The 17,688-nt window shown below is 28.8% G+C and overlaps 1 protein-coding gene across 1 annotated transcript; it reads left to right on the plus strand.

Moving 5' to 3' along the window:
• Nucleotides 1-2,160: 2,160 nt before the first annotated feature.
• On the plus strand, nucleotides 2,161-6,408 carry LOC114181732 (receptor-like protein EIX2). Its single transcript, XM_028068268.1, has 2 exons — nucleotides 2,161-5,748; nucleotides 6,238-6,408. Exon 1 carries the CDS (start codon nucleotides 2,518-2,520, stop codon nucleotides 5,728-5,730), a length of 3,213 nt encoding a protein of 1,070 aa, XP_027924069.1. The 5' UTR covers nucleotides 2,161-2,517; the 3' UTR covers nucleotides 5,731-5,748; nucleotides 6,238-6,408.
• The last annotated feature ends 11,280 nt before the right edge of the window (nucleotides 6,409-17,688 follow it).

Genomic DNA, 17,688 nt, shown 5'->3' on the forward strand with positions numbered 1-17,688 from the left:
TTTTTATATCAAAGTTATAATGATGTGAATTTTAATATATTATATAAAAATATTTAATAAAAAATGTGAATTTTAATATAAAAATTAAATTTAGTTTTAATTTGGAGAGGGACCAAATTGGTTAATGTTAACAAAAATTGGGACCTAATTGAACAAAAATAACAAATATAGGGACCAAATTGAATTTAGAACATTGACTTTGACATGTGGCACGCTACTGAGTTGACACGTGGACATCTAAAAAAATTAAAAAAAACTAAAACAAAACAAAAAAAAAAACCACGAAGTGACACGTGGCACACTCCTAGGTTGACACGTGTACATCTTAAAAAAATTAATTTTTAAAAAAAAAATAAAAATAAAAATAAAAAAAAATTCAAAAAAATCACGAAGTAACACGTGGCAGTCACTCTTCATGGCCGTTAATGATTTAAATGGTGTTAGAGATGTCAAAATGAGTTTCAACCCGTGAGCCAACCCGGCTCACCACGGGTTCGAGCCGGGTTGGGTTGAGAAAAATTCAACTTTTTCAAAAGTGGGTTGAACTCAACCCGGCTCACTTAACCCACGGGTTAAACGGGTTCGAGCCGGGTTGAAGGTGGGTTGGCCCACTTAACCCACCAACATTTTTTTACAATTTTTTTAATTTTTTTAAATTTTCTTTTATTTTTTTTAATAATTATTTACTATTCCTATTATATTTGTTCACAATTTCATATTTTTAAATGCTAGAATGTTGCTTAATTATAATTGAATAGTTTAAATGTTAATTAATTTGATTGTCAAGTTATATATATGTTGATACTTTAATCTTTAACTATAATCTTTATAGTAAATTACTCAAGTAACCGTCTTATAAACAATTTTTTCTAAATTAGCATGAAAAAAATATATAGTTTTTTTATTTATATTTTGTTGAATAACATGACAGAAAATTTGTAATATTAGCCATGCTTCCTTAGACTAATGGATACTTTCTTGGAAATAATTCTTCATATATTGGTGGTGAGCATGATCAAAATATTGGTTCTTGATTTTACTATGATTGTCATTTCATGGGTTACTTAAAAATTTATTTAAATATTTGAATACTAAAAAAAAAAAAATTTTTAGGTGGGTTGGTGAGCCAACCCACTTAACCCACCAACCCGTGGTGGGTTGAGCCGGGTTACAGAATTTCTAACTCACCAGAAAGTGAGCCGGGTTGGGTTCACTTATTTTCAACCCGGTTCGTGGTGAGCCAACCCGTGTGAGTCGGGTTGACCCACTTTGACATGTCTAAATGGTGTTAGCAAAAAAGGACCCAATTGAACAAAATTGACGAAAATTGAGACCTATTTGAACACAAAACCAAAATTAGGACTTATTTGAGAAAACTTGATGAAAATTGGTACCAAAAAGGTATTTTAACCTTTAATTTTATATTTTATTTTCAACACAACTTTTCTAATAACTCTAAACCTAATATGATTGAACATACCCGTTTATTTATTTATTTCTAGTTAAGGGTCTGGTGTCGCAGCGGATGATAATGAATAAATACAGTTAATATTAATCGGAGTATGTCAATTCATAAATTTAATAAATTTATTTAAATATTATTCTGTTTATTTGATGTGTGTAATATATAACTTGAATCAAAACAATAGAACCATATACAATTCAACATCCATTTTTTTATTCTGTCAAATTATCTCCTGAAAGTTTAGTTAATTAGCAACTTGCACGTTTGAAGAAGAGTTTTGGCCCGGAATTAACATACGAATCAGTTAATTTCACAATTATATTGCTATTAAAAAATGGTTGTACATTCTATTTTTGTTTTTTATTTTTTTGAAGAATGACAAGAATATGTAAGAATCAATTCCAAGAGGCGTGTCCGTAGTCGTATGCGTGTGACATGATGTGTACATGGTCATGATTGCTGCAAACGGCAAGACATTGAATGCAACAATGAATTTGTTCAATTCATGTACACATGTTTCATATTCTCGGTAAATATTCAACGTTACAATCATAATAACTATTTTTTCTTCATCTCTTGTTTTCATCCCCAATAATTTTCTCAATACTTTTCATTCATGTTTCAAGTCAAGTCAACTATCACTTTCTATTGTACAGAAACTGTTTCAAAGTCTCCGTCACGTTTCCTGGCATTATTTTATTAATAATAATAGTATGAAACATTTGACGTTAGTTATGAAACGTGTTAGTCTATTTGTCATAAGTTATTGGTGTGAAAACTCCTTTTCTGTTTGATCGCACAGAGCCCAACAAAAATTCTACACATGAATCATGATGATGATATTTTGAGTGCATGTAATTAAAAGTAGTGGGTGCATCAAAAAGCATATTTGGTGGAAAAAATGACACCACCCCAAGCACTATACTCTACCAGAACGCTTATATATATTCAATCGTTTTGGTTTTGCCATTCACACTTCACGATTAAGAGTAGACTGATCAAATTCAAGATCCTTGTTTCACTCTTACGTATTTCATATCACCAAAAAAGTCATGACTACTTGTTTTCCTAGACTCTGTTGTGCACTTCTCCTGCTCTTGCTCCATGCTGCAGAATCCATTCTCGGATTGAACAATAGCACAGAAATAAAGTGCATTGAGAGGGAGAGACAGGCACTCCTCAACTTCAAACATGGCCTTATAGATGACTATGGCGTGCTATCCACATGGAGCAATGAAGACAACAGTCGAGATTGTTGCAAATGGAAAGGCATTCAATGCGACCATCAAACAGCTCATGTAACCATCCTTCGTCTCCGTGGTTCGGATACACAATTTTTGAGAGGTGCACTCAATATCACTCCATTGTTTGCCTTGCAAAATATTCAACATTTGGATCTCAGCAACAATTTTTTTGAATGGAGTGACATCCCACAACTCATGGGCTCACTAACCAACTTAAGATATCTCAATCTCTCCTATTCTGATTTTGGTGGCAGCATTCCTATCCAACTTGGAAGCCTTACGTATTTAAGGTATCTAGATCTCAGTCATAATAATCTTGATGGGAAAATCCCTTCTCAACTTGGAAATTTGTCACAGTTGAAGTACCTTGATCTCATTGGAAATTTATTTTCTGGAACACTCCCTTTCCATGCTGGAAATCTTCCTTTCTTGCACACTTTTAGGGTTGATGGCAATCTTGAAGTCAAACCTAAGGATGCACAATGGCTCTCTAATCTCCATTCCCTAAAAAATCTTGCCATGTATTATTTACAAAATCTTGACTGGTTACAAACGATTACTTTTCCAAATTTAAAAGAGTTGAGGCTAGTTCACTGTTCTCTTTCAGATACCCAAATTCATTCTCTGTTTTATTCACCTTCCAACTTTTCCAATTCTCTTATGATCCTTGACCTTTCTGATAATATGCTCACATCCTCAACATTTCAATTACTGTCTAACTTTAGCCTTAATCTTCAAGAGCTTTATCTTTCTCAAAATAACATTGTTTTCTCATCTCCTGTCCACTCAAACTTTCATTCTCTTGTGATCCTTGACCTTTCTGATAATAATATCACATCATTTGAAGCTACTTCCATCTTAGCTTCAAAACTTCAAAATCTTTATTTGTCAAGTTGTGGTCTAAGTGATGATAACTTTCTCATCTCAGCTATTTCAATTACGAATTCTTCATCTTCACTTACCTCGCTTGATCTCTCCTCAAATATGTTGAAATCATCATCCATATTTTACTGGCTCTTCAACTCCACTACCAATCTTCGTACACTTCAACTTTATAATAACATGTTGGAAGGTCCCATTCCAGATGGATTTGGAAAAGTAATGAACTCTCTTGAAGTTCTTCACCTCCATGGTAACAAACTGCAAGGCGAGATTCCATCTTTCTTTGGGAACATCTGCACATTGAAGAGTTTAATCCTCTCCAAGAACAAGTTGAGCGGAAAATTTTCTAGCTTCTTTCAGAATTCATCATGGTGCAACAAGCACGTGTTTCAGATTTTGGATTTATCCTCTAACAACATTACAGGAACATTACCTAAAAGCATTGGATTGCTATCTGAGTTGGAGTACTTGTTATTGGATGGAAATTGCTTGGAGGGTGACGTCACTGAATCCCATCTTTCCAGTTTTTCCAAATTAAGGTACTTATCTTTGTCAAATAACTCATTGTCTGTAAAATTTGTCCCTACTTGGGTTCCACCTTTCCAGTTACAAAATTTGGGACTAAGATCTTGCAAGTTGGGTCCTAGTTTTCCTAGTTGGCTCCATACTCAAAGTTCGTTAAGTGACCTCGATATTTCCGACAATGGGCTTAATTACGTACCGGATTGGTTTTGGGACAACTTGCAAAATATGAGAACATTGAATATGTCTCACAACAATCTCAGTGGTCCGATTCCTAATATATCATTGAAGCTTCACTATGCACCATCGGTAATTCTAAATTCAAATCAGTTTGAAGGCAAAATTCCATCATTTTTACTACAAGCGTTTGATTTGAGGCTTTCTAACAACAAATTCTCAGATTTGTTTTCATTCATATGTAACCAAGGCAACTCCGAAATGTGGACTTTAGATTTGTCAAACAATCAATTGAAGGGACAGCTCCCTGACTGTTGGACATCTGTTGATGGGTTATGGTATCTTGATTTAAGCAACAATAAATTGTCAGGAAGGATTCCTTTGTCTATGGGCAGCCTTGTTGAATTGAAAGTCTTGGTTTTACGAAACAATAACCTGACAGGTGAATTAGCTTCGACTTTGAAGAATTGCAGCAATTTAATTATGTTGGATGTGGCTAAAAATATGTTGTCCGGCGCCATACCATCATGGATTGGAAAAATTATGCAACAGTTGATAATCTTGAACATGCGAGAGAATCACTTTTATGGGAATCTTCCCATTGAACTCTGTTATTTGAAGTATATTCAATTATTGGATCTTTCGAATAATATGTTATCAAAAGGAATTCCATCATGCTTAAAGAAATTGACTGCCATGTCTAAAAAGGGCATCCACACACGTGGCACTCTAAATGGTATGTATTTGATATATATCCCTTATAGTAAAATTTATGACTATTTTGTTGAGGAAGAGTATTCCTTTAACATAAGCTTGATATGGAAAGGTGTGGAACAGAGGTTCAAGAATCCAGAGTTAATTAAGGGCATTGATCTTTCAAGTAATAAGTTAACGGGTGAAATACCAAAAGAGATTGGATATTTGGCTGGGTTAGTTTCTTTGAACTTATCAAGAAATAATCTGAGTGGAAAAATTCCTTCAGAGATAGGAAATTTAAGTTCACTGGAATCCCTTGACTTATCAAGAAATCAAATCAGTGGAGGAATTCCTCTTCCTCTATCCGAAATTGACAATCTAGGCAAATTAGACTTGTCACACAATTTTCTTTCTGGAAGAATCCCATCAGGAAGACATTTTGAAACCTTCGATGCATCTAGTTTTGAAGGAAATATGTACCTTTGTGGTGAGCAACTTAACAAAAGTTGTTATGGAGACGGAGATCAAACAACAGGAAAACTTTCGGAAGCGGAAGCAATAAATGATGATGAAGATAGTGTTTTCTATGAGGCATTGTACATGAGCATGGGGATTGGATACTTCACTGGATTTTGGGGCTTATTAGGACCAATACTACTTTGGAGTTCTTGGAAAAATGCTTATCTGGACTTCTTAAACAGATTGACAATCGGTATGTATGAACAATGTGGCAAGTGTAGGTGACCTGATTGCAGGAAAAAGGTATGTTAGTCAGATATATCAATATTTGCTTCACAAATAAATAAATCAGAATACATATTTTGAACAAAAAACTGTAATTAAATATAATCTAATTATTAGGAGAAGTATTTTATTTGTTCATCCTAGTTTAACAATTTTAGTAATCACCCTTACTATAAATAATACTTATTGCTTTAACGGAAGTGTATTACAGAGGGAAAAAAAGAAAAAAATACATTTCATGACTGAATATTATGTTTCATAATTCAATGATGAAATATTTATTTGTATCTAATCATGTAACATATTTTCTCAGATGATATTTTTATTTTAAAAGAAGAATATTGAATTTTCGTAACTATGATTTTTTTAAATATTGTTAAATATTTAATTTATTATCATATTAAATGATTTAGTTAAAATAATATATTCTAATTTGACACAGTCAAATATAATTCCGTCGTTATTTATGTTGTAATAAACCAATTGACGGTTATACAAAATTTGTAGGCTATTGCAGTTGTACTAGGCACTTCTGATTGATCTCGGAAGAAGGAAAGCACCGTTGATAGCCATGTGTGTGAAGTTTATACCATCACTTGACTGATGAATATGTACATCTCCTTTTTGTTTGCAATTGTGATAAAAAGTTACAAATATTCTGAAAAGAATTATAAATAAATTTAGGATTAAATATATTTTTGGTTATTAAGTTTTAATGAAATTTGAAATTAGTTTTTTTTTTTTAAGTTTTGACTAATTTAGTCTTTCATCTTTAGAAATGTATGAATTTAGTCATTTTAACCAAACTTTGTTAAGTTTATCTAAGGTTTATCATGATAGATAGTATTTGAATTATTTACACTTATTGATCTTCGCAACTCAAATATTGTCATAAAACATGTTTGAAACCTAGTATTTGAATTGTTTACACTGATTGACACATCTTTACTTCAATGTTAACTTAAATATTATCATAAAACGTGTTTGAAACATTAGATAAACTTAACAAAATTTGGTTAAAAGGACTAAATTCATACATTTATAAATATAAATGATTAAATTGGTCAAAACTAGAAAGAACTAATTTCAAATTTCACTTAAAATTTGGATATTAAAAATATATTTAACCCATAAATTTCAAGTATTATATTATACATTTTGTTATCAGAAGTTATTCCTACAAAATATTAAATAATATAAATGATGACGTAATATGTTATTTCCTAATGTAACTCTCACACTCCGACTCTCACGGTTGAATTATTTATACTTATATATAACCACAAGATTTTTATTTTTGATGTCTATATTTTTTTTTTAGTTTTATTCTTAATTTTTTTTTTCAGATTAGAATAATTATTTTATTAACTTTATTTTTTACGTAATTTTTCTTTTAAATTTAGTGGATTTTTCCAATTTAATTAACGTCATTTTAAACTCAATAATTTCTTAATTACAAGTCTACAAAATAAATAAAAATGATTTATAATAAAACAAAAGAAAACATTTGTATTTAATTTTATAAAAAATTATATTTATATGTAAAGAGAATTCATCTTGTGTAAATAAATTTTATTTCCATTTTACCTTTTCATAATATAATTACTAACTAAATTTAAAAAAAATATAATTGTTAACTAAATTTTATAAATAATTACTATTTTGAAATATATTGTATAAAAGTACGCGTAATCCATGTATTTTCACTGTGATAAATTAGGATTCTTCATTTTTTATGTATACATTTGCTTTTTCAATTTTATCATTTAAATAAAAGTTTTCTTAAATTAAAATACTTATTTTTTAATGTCACCCTTTAAGAATTTTTTTTAATTAAACCGTTTTTTTCATTTTGAAATTTATTTTTGTACTTAATTATTCTTTAATTATAAAACCACCTTCAAAATAAATAAAAAATGTTTATAACAAAATAATAAAATTATTTATATTTTTTATAATTATAATAACAATATTGTATTTAAAATACTTTTATTATTTTAAATATTTTTTTTAGATTTTTTCTTCATATATAACAATAACACTCACCTATACATACAAAAAGGCATATCTTTTAAAATACAAAAGTTCAATAATAACTAAACACATTATTCATATCTACAAATTTATTATTATAATTTTAGCTAAAGATTAAAAATCAAACAAATAAATACTTACATGATAATTATGGTGAACATGAATGTAATATAAATATTTTATGAAAAAATATTTCTTTTGTACAAAAGGATAAATTGTAACATTTACAAGTATATTTAAATAAAATAAAAATCTACATCTTATTATTAAAAATAAAAATAAAGTTCACCGTATCTTAAAATCTTTAATATTTTCATTCTTTAAAACTTTGACTTGACCAGTGAAAACTGAAATTCACAATTATATAATTAAGTTGTTCAGTTAGTTATATGCACGTTGTTTTCATCACATAATATTCTTACTCATCATTCTCTTATTGATGCACTAAAAATTAATTATATTTTGTATTATAATTAATTAGACAAGACATATCAGTTATATTATTATGTAGAATGAACTATAGTTTCGAATAAAATAAAAGTTCTTTTTTTTCATATATATATATATATATATATATATATATATATATATATAAATAAATAAAGGAGGTGTATTGAAAATTTCATATCAATTAAATAATTAAGATCAATTATATATATATATATATATATATATATATATATATATATATATATATATATATATATATATATATAAACCTCATCTTACACATAATTTTGTGAGGTTGAGTTAAATTTAAAATTTATTTTTTATCATGATATGTTGCAACAAAATTTTGTTGTTTTATAGACTTTACTTTTCTAATGATATGAGTGACACAATCCTTGTACATTATTGATGAAGTTTTGTTTCTCATCTCCCTTCCCATTTTTATCTCCATATTTTTTCTTTCACTACCATAACATCATCCCAATCAAATCCATTTGAAGAAACTATCCATCGACACCATTTATACTTTCTCCCTTATTTTCATTACAACATCCACATAACCCTTAGAATTGTGATTGTTCTTCTCTTTACAAGGTCACAAATGTACCCCTTTATGAGTGTTGCATAATATGTCTCCCATCTAATATTATTATCAAAATATCTAATATCAAAATTAATGTGAGGAGTATCAAGAGTATTGTCCAATTACATAACAAAAGAAAATTCATGTTCGTAAAATTTCACATCTTTATCATGGATTCCAAATCATACAATTCTCATCCCTTTTGCCCATAAGGTTACCCACAAATTTACACTTTCGACTTTTATTGGTAAATTTATCTCCCGACGTTGATGATGCACACATAAGCAACCAAACAATTTCATGTTATTAAACCTAGGCAGTTCATCAAATAATTTTTCATAAGGTGTTAAATAATTAAGCACGTTAGACAATATGTATTTGATTAAATGACATGTTGCTAATACACATTCAACCCAAAATTGCATTGGTAAATTATCCTGAAATTTGATTGTCTATGCCACATTCATGATATGTTGATGTTTTCTTTCCACTTTCCCATTTTGTTATGGAGTACCCATACAAGATGTCCCAAACATAATTTCATTCTTTAAAGAAAAATCACACACAATTAAATTTGATGTTGTTGTCACTTTGTACTTTCTTTATTTTCATATCAAAGTGTCTATGAATGAAGGCGATAAAGTTCATAAACATAGGCATAACAAATAAACCAAAATTGTACGTGAATAATTATTAACAATGGAAGTACCTACAATGAGTTGAGGTTATTAAATACATTAAAATTTAATTATATATATGAACATTTGGTATATAATAGTGTTGTATAGATTAATAAATATATTGTCCAATAACTCATATAATTCTCAAGAGTAATAATAATATTTTTTCCTCTTGTTAGGTCTTGTAAGAAGTCAATATTAGCATTATTTATGGTACTACAAATGAACGCCCCAGAAGAGCTACTATGCTTCTACCAAAACGTTTAACAGAAACTTTATAAGTTTCAAGGATATTTGTCTAAATAGATATCATATTGAGACAAACAATGAAAGAGATATGAAATATCTTTATATCATTAGACTTGGGTTGAAAAAAAAAAGTGTATTGGAAAAATTATCAATCTTCTCTTATGGCTTGTACTAAACATATATCAGTACAATTAAAACTCAAGTCATTGTAAACCAGAAGTTTATGAATCAAAATGAATTCTATGTTTGGCATGATCAATTAGGTCATCCTAGATCTATTATGATGTGAAAAATTATTGAAAAACTCATGTGAACACCCATTTAAGAGTCAAAAACTTCTTCAATCCAATGATTTCTCATGCATTGCACATTTAAAAAAGGAAAGTTGATAATAAGACAATTACCAGAAAAATTAGAAATAAGTCAATCTCCTTTTTATAACAAATACATGGTGATATTTGTGGTCCAATACACCCATCATCTGGATCATTTAGATATTTCATGGTTTTAATTGATGCATCAACTAGGTGATTACATATTTGTTTATTATAAACTCGCAATAAGTCATTTGAAAAGTTATTAGCACAATTAATCAAGTTATGAACTCACTTCCCAGATTATCTAATTAAAAAAATTTGTCTTCATAATGCTACTCAATTTACATCTCATGCTTTACATGAGTACTATATATCAATTGGAATTGAAGTTGAACATTCACTAGCACATGTTCATACTCAAAATGGACTTGAAGAATCAATAATAAATCGTCTAAAACTGGTTGCAAGACCATTACTTATGAGAGATATTATTCTATTAGCTACTTGGGGATATGCAATTTTGCATGCTACAATATTTATTCGCATCAAGCCAACAAGTCATCACAACTATTCTATTATGCAGTTGGTTTTAGGCCAGTAGCCTAATACTTTTCATTTAACAATTTTAAGGTGTGGCGTATATGTTCTAACTTCCCCACCAAAAGGGACTATGATGAGTCCTTATAGAAAATTGAGAATATATGTTGGATATAATATTTCTCCATCAATAATAAAATATCTTGAACTTTCAACCTAAGACTGATTTACAATTCAATTTGCCGACTGTCATTTTGATGAATAAGTTTTTCGAACATTAGGGGGGAGAAAGAAAATAATTGAAAAAAAATATTGGTTGCATGAATTATCATTATCTCGTCTTGAAGCATGGTAGACCTGTTGGTTGCAAAGACACGCTTGAAGTGTTGCAAACTTATTGGTTTTAAAGATAAAAACTCTCGAATGAGAAAATGAGCTAAAATGCAAGATGATCTAATAAAAAATATGGAAATCCTAAAATATTTGTTTGAAAAAATTAATGATTCGGTTTTAGAAGAACCTCAAGTAGCTGAAGACAATAGTTTATGTATTTCTCAATCAAAAGAAGAATATATTAAAAGTGACATAACAAAACATATTCTTCTAAATTTTTTTTTCACTCATGATCTTCAAAGAAGTGGTGATATAGAGATCCAAAAGATTTGTTCATGTGACAATCTGATAGATTTATTTACAAAGTTTTAACCAAGGAGAACTTTTGAGCAATTAGTTCATAAGATTAGATTCTGTCATCTTAATAATATAAATTTACATGGAGTGAGAAATAGAAGATGTGATAAATAATATTATATCAGAGAATAAAGAATTATGTACTCTTTTTTCTTCGGTAGCTTTTTATCTCAAAGAATTTCTTCTACTAAAGTTTTAACTAGACACATTATTTAAATTGTATCATTTGGGTTACCTTTTGTACCCAGACTTAATAAGCTATGAATATTTGTTGTTCCAAGAATAGAGCTTCTTTTTCAAGTTGCAGCGGAGGTGAAACAAAGAAGAAGAAGATGGAACTTCTGATTTTGAAATCAAACTTACAAAAGTATTATTATTATAGATGTTCAAAATTAAATCTATATAAACTTTTATATTCCACATGAAACTTCTGGAATTCTATCTGTTATATATTTTTGGTAAGTCTATTTCAGAAGTTTTATTTCAGATTTGCGTAATAAATAGACTTTCAAAAGTTTAATTTCAAAATATATGAACAGACTTCCATAAGTTTCAGAATTACCAAAGTTAGATTTTAAAAGTTAATTCACTTCGTTTTTCCTAACTCTGTAATAATCAGACACAAAATAAGAACTTTAAGGAAAAAGTTACAAAATATTTAGGTAAATGTAGATGGCTTTTTCTGTAATAATCACTAAAAAAGTTCATAACTGATCCAGAAATACAAAATTTTAACTGATTATATACACGAATTTAGAAATTATTTTAGATGTTAAAGATTATTAATTTTAAATTATATTTTTTATTTTCATTAAATAAGTTTCTATTTTTTTTTTCAAAATTAAAGACCAAAATTAACTTCTTTAAATTTTTATTTTAATTTAAATTTTTATTATTTCAGTGACTAGTTTAAATTGAGAGACTATTAATCCGTTCTCTGAAAACAATTTTTCTAGTAAAATGGTAACAATTTGATTAATAGCTGAGTTTAACACTTTTGGATGATCTACAAACTTGATAAAATAGAATAAAATCATTATCAATGGTATTCTTACATAAATCATATTTATTATAATTTATAATAATAAGACACGCTGTAGTTTCTATTTTAAAACAAAATACTGATATATTTATATTTAGATATTAAATATTACTTAAATAATTTGAAATTGAATTTGATATATTATTTGAATTAATCATTAAAATTTTAAATAATGGTAACTAAAAATATATTTAGAACCAACATTTTAACTGAAAACTAATTTCAAAATAAATTTATTTGATAGTTAAATCTTGGCAAATCAATGTTAGTGACCGACTTAATGTCGATTCATAATAAAAATTATTTTATTTATCTATTTAAAAATTAATTATAATTTAATTATCAATATTTTATAATTTATAAATTAATATATAAATTAGTCACTGAAATAATTAATTATTTTTAATCATTAAAATTAATTATTGTTTAAGAATTATGTATATTTATCATTAGTACTTTCAAATAATAACAAAATATATATTGATTTATCATAAACAGTTGTTGTCTTATACTTTTTCTAATTTTCTTGTGGGTTACATCAAAATTTTAAAAGTAAACAAGCGAACAGAATTTTGATATTTTAGTCTTTGCAGAAATTACATGCAAAGACAAATGTTGGTGATAATTTAAAGTGAATATATCGTTTACACCTATAACGAGTTCTATCAGAATTTATAGGACCAGTTTTCTAAATATACAAATGAAAAATATTGCTGAAAAGTTGTTATGATTAATATATTTTTATTATAATAATAATCATATCAAAACTTTTAATCGTATTTATTATGTTTTATCATCATAAAAAATGTGGAGATATAATATTTGCACTACTTTCTCTTCGCTAAATCTATTTATCTAGAAGAATTAATATGTTTTAGTTTTTAAAATATATATTAATTGTATTCGATTTTCGCCTAAAAATATGTTTTCTAACCCTTTTAGTGGGTTAGAAAATGTCTTATCACGTTAAATTTGGAAATTGAAACAATTACATAGACTTTGAAAAGTCATTGCAAAAATTTCGTATATAAAGACAAGTTAAACTTTCACATTCGAGTGAAATCTCATTGTCATAGAGTGGAGGTGCGGATAAGAAAATGAAAGTGATAACAGACCCTATAAAACTTACAAAATGCTGTATTGATACATTCCCTCTAAACTTTGCAAGAGTTTTTGGTAAGATAAATATTTTAAGGTTAAATTATTTTTTTAATCCTAGTATTTGTTAAATGTCAAATTGGTCTTCTAATTTTTCATTGTCTCAATTTGATTTTTGTTTTTTTAAAAATGATTCAAGTTGGTTCTTAACGTTAATTTTGACCTAACAGTGTTAAAATCAATTGTACGTGTCAATTTCTGATTTTTAAAAAAAAATTTAAATTTTTTAAAATTTTGTTTGAATTTTTTTATTTTTTACCAGTGTCAATGTAAGGAGGGACAATATTGCTTCATTCGTACAAAAATTAGGATTAAATTGAAACTAAAAACAAATGTAGGGATCAAATTGAATCATTTTGACACGTGACACAATCATGAAGTGACACGTGTAAAAAATAAAAAATAAAAAATAAATTTAAAAACAAAATCAAAAGATTCAAAAAAAATTCAAAAAAATTCAAAAAATAATTAGAAATTAACACGTAATGTTGACTTTAATACCGTCTGATTAAACTAACGGTAAGAACTAAATTGAATATTTGTTTTAAAAAATAAGGACCAAATTGAAAAAAAAAAAAACTGACATTACTTGATAAATAGAACACAAAAAGTAATTTAACTATATTTTAATTTATAAAAACTATCGATTTTCACATTTTTAAGTTGACCATATAGCTAACATCTTTTTCAAAGCTAAATTTACGTTACTGGAAGAATCATATCCTACAACTAAATAAAAATTTACTTCATCCTCTCTGGATGAAGTGCTTGATGAAGACTCATCATTATCTTGCTAAGTTACGGGCTCTTATATGGTTGTGCCTCCTTTCTCAATTTTCCTGATACATGATGATAACTATAAGTACATGATGATAACTCAAAAATAATAGTACTCATTGTTTAATATAAATGTAAAATATACAAAATATACCGTGCAACTCTCAAGAATAGTATCCTATCACTGTCATCATATAGTGTCATTAAATAATGATTTTATATTATCATTAATTTAATTAAGTCAAATAAACAAATATATAATATATTATTTATTCTATGAAAAACAAGTTATTAATCACACTTATTTTAGCTACTGAAATACTTACATAGATTTTAGATATTTTATTGTGTTTTCATAAACTTTATATAAAGTTAAAATGTCAAGAAAAAGAGAGAGTTAATAGTTAAAAGAAGTATAGTTAGATTTTAAGGTGTACAACATATTCATAATAATGTGCTGAAATTTATTTATTTATTTATTATTGTTGAAAAAAATCATCATCAATTAAGAATATTACCGTTTTTATCCCCAAAAATCATCCTATTAACAGAGAAAAGATAAAAATAAAAAACAAGGAACATAATAATATAACTTGAAACCTCAAAATCAGATACAAAAACCACGATAATCAGAGAATAACACTAAGTAAAAATTTGTATAACACGTAAATTACCCTCCCATGCCCTTTGACCCCAAATACACCCACACTCTCCAAAGCAAAATTAAACCCAAACCTCACAACACTGTACTATAAGAGTATAAGAAAAGTCAAATACTTAAAGTGTGTTTGATCAGGGCAAAGAACATCATAGACTTAGAGCCTATTATTTAATCAAAAACGCCCACCCCTTGGTTATCCTAGGCGATGTGGGACTTTTCAAGACATGTTATTTTCATTAACTCAACATTCTCTACCTTGATTAAAATAAACACATCTTCATCGTCTATACTAGCAATCATACTCCACCATAAGGAGTATCACTTGGAATCAAGTTGTAAGATCCAGGAAATTCATACAATTAATAATTAATAAAGTACAAGTAATTGTGGGTTGAGAATAACCTAAGAGAATTTCTTGACAAGTCTTATATAAGAAATAGTACTAGCTTAAGTGGTTGATAGTACTTAGTTCTGTTGAGGGAAGTGTTGAATTTTATTTTACTGTTAAAGTGTGGGATTTTTGTGTGTTGTGCTGCGAAGGTGAATCAAAAAGTATTTAGGGTCTTGTAAATCATTTTTTTCCTTGAGGCTAGATGTAGTTTTCATAGATTGGTGGCATCTGCGGAGGTGTTGGTTAAAGAGAAATTGGGAGGTCATGAGTTAAAAGGGTCATGGGGTAAAATTAGGAAATTATTTAGGAGAATTGGATGCTCTGGAAGATAATTAAAAGGATTCAGGAGGTGAAATGAAATTTAGATTTAGCAAACCAAGGATGTATTACAAGAATTAAAATAAGATGTAAGTACTGTGCAATATTACCATTACTGTATACTTGTTTTATTTAGGAACGTAGAATTTAGGTTTATGGTTGAATTGGTTATAGTAATATTGTATTTTCTTTATTTGAATTTATAAAATTCTAGAGATAATTGGATGTGGTTCCTTATTTCATGAAATCTGAATGGGTTCCAGTAATTTAAAAGGCATGAGTTACTTTAAGAAGAAATGATTATATTATATTATAATAACAAATGTTCATTTAGGTGAAAATAAAAGTGAAAAATGGTATGATTTGTTATTTGGAGGAGTGATGAATCTGGTATATAATTATATTGTTAACCGAAATGATTGTGGTTAGATATTTATATAACCAATGTAATGGTATAAGCACGTGCCAATCAGGATTTTAATTAATGTAATTGGTTATGACTTTAGTATTATAATAATATAATATATAAGAAGCCGTGATGTTCATTTGATTTTTTTTGGTATTTGATTTTGTAGTATTAATAATTCTATGCATATAAATAGAGTTACGGCCACTGCAAAAGAATTTATTCGAATTGGGAAAAATTGTAGCAAGGCTTCAAAGTTTACGTGCTTAGTTGCGACAATTGTGTTTATATTTTTAGGTATATAATGGCAATAGGATGCTTGCAGGTTCGTTTTAAGTCTTGAACAGTCTACAAGTTAAATTATGGAATGTGCGAAAATAATTTTTTTTATATAAAGTAAAGTCAGTACAATGTGGTTGCTAAGGAAAATATTTGGTGTTGTTTTGGATGTATGTTGAATTGTAAAAATACGCACTTGGTATTCTAAGTGTGTAGAAATGATTGCTTAATGTGTTAGGATCAATTTTGCAGTGCCTAAACTAGTAGAATTTATTTTTACTGGTGTGGCGCCTCGCGACGGGTATGCTTCCGCCAGGTGATAAGTCACAAATAGAGGGGTCATTAGCGTGGTGCCTAGTGGTATAGGATTACTGCCATAAGGCTTGGAGCACAAGTTTGCTTGGCGACGCTTAGGCAACGTCAGGCCATAGTGCAGGGATAAGGATCCATTGCAGATGGATTTGCATGGATGGGTTTGATGACTTGGCCAGGGATATGCTGGATTAGTTACGAGGGGGGAGGTTCATAACAGAGATTTGAGATGCGTGGTTGATGCGGGCGGGGAGGTCCGTATCTATCGTACTCTTGTGTGGGGATATGAGCGGGTAGGTTCATATGTTCCGTGATCACACTTGAGACTACTATGAGCGGGGAGGTTCATAGTCGGTGTTCACGCATGTTGGACTACGAGCAGGCAGGTTCGTAGAGTTGGACTACGGGCGGGGAGGTCCGTAGAGTTGGACCACGAGCGGGTAGGTTTGTGGGAGCATGATAATCCCTAAGGACCAAGGCTGTGAATGGATCTTTCTCATATAGGTTATGAGATTGGGGGTATAATGTTATAAAAAGGTCAATAAACTAAAATTGGCTAAGTTAGATTGGGTGAGGGTCAATTCTTATTATCTTATTGTTTGTATTATTTTTCTTTCTCAGCTCACCCTTCTTGTTTGTTTGTTTGTGTTTGGCGATGATCACGTGACTTGTTACGTGGGAGCATATGTGAGTTCAGGTGAGAACGCTGATGCTTAGCGATAGAGTGGGGCTGACGATGGGAGATTTTTTGTTATATTTTATTTTCCTGCATTTTGTAATAGACATTATGATGCTTTTATCTATTACGAACATGTAATAAAGATAGAGTAGTATGATTGGATTATCGCGAGAAAAGTTTTAAATTTTCCCGCGCTTGAGAACTTTATATAATGTCTGAATTTCCAAAAGAAAGATTGTGAAATATGCTTTATCTAGTAATATTCATTTGGGGTGTTACATTGTTGTCCCAAGAATTTTCACTTGGAGTCAAACCATCCCAAGAATTTCTACTCAGAATCAAACCATCCCAAGAATTTCCACTCGGAATCAAACCGTCCCAAGAATTTTCACTTG

This window comes from Vigna unguiculata, chromosome 4, assembly GCF_004118075.2.
Source record: "Vigna unguiculata cultivar IT97K-499-35 chromosome 4, ASM411807v1, whole genome shotgun sequence".
Lineage (NCBI taxonomy): Eukaryota > Viridiplantae > Streptophyta > Magnoliopsida > Fabales > Fabaceae > Vigna > Vigna unguiculata.

What these genes read in the sequence shown, in the direction of transcription:
- LOC114181732 (XM_028068268.1), top strand. Translation starts at nt 2,518, where the DNA reads ATGACTACTTGTTTTCCTAGACTCTGTTGTGCACTTCTCCTGCTCTTG.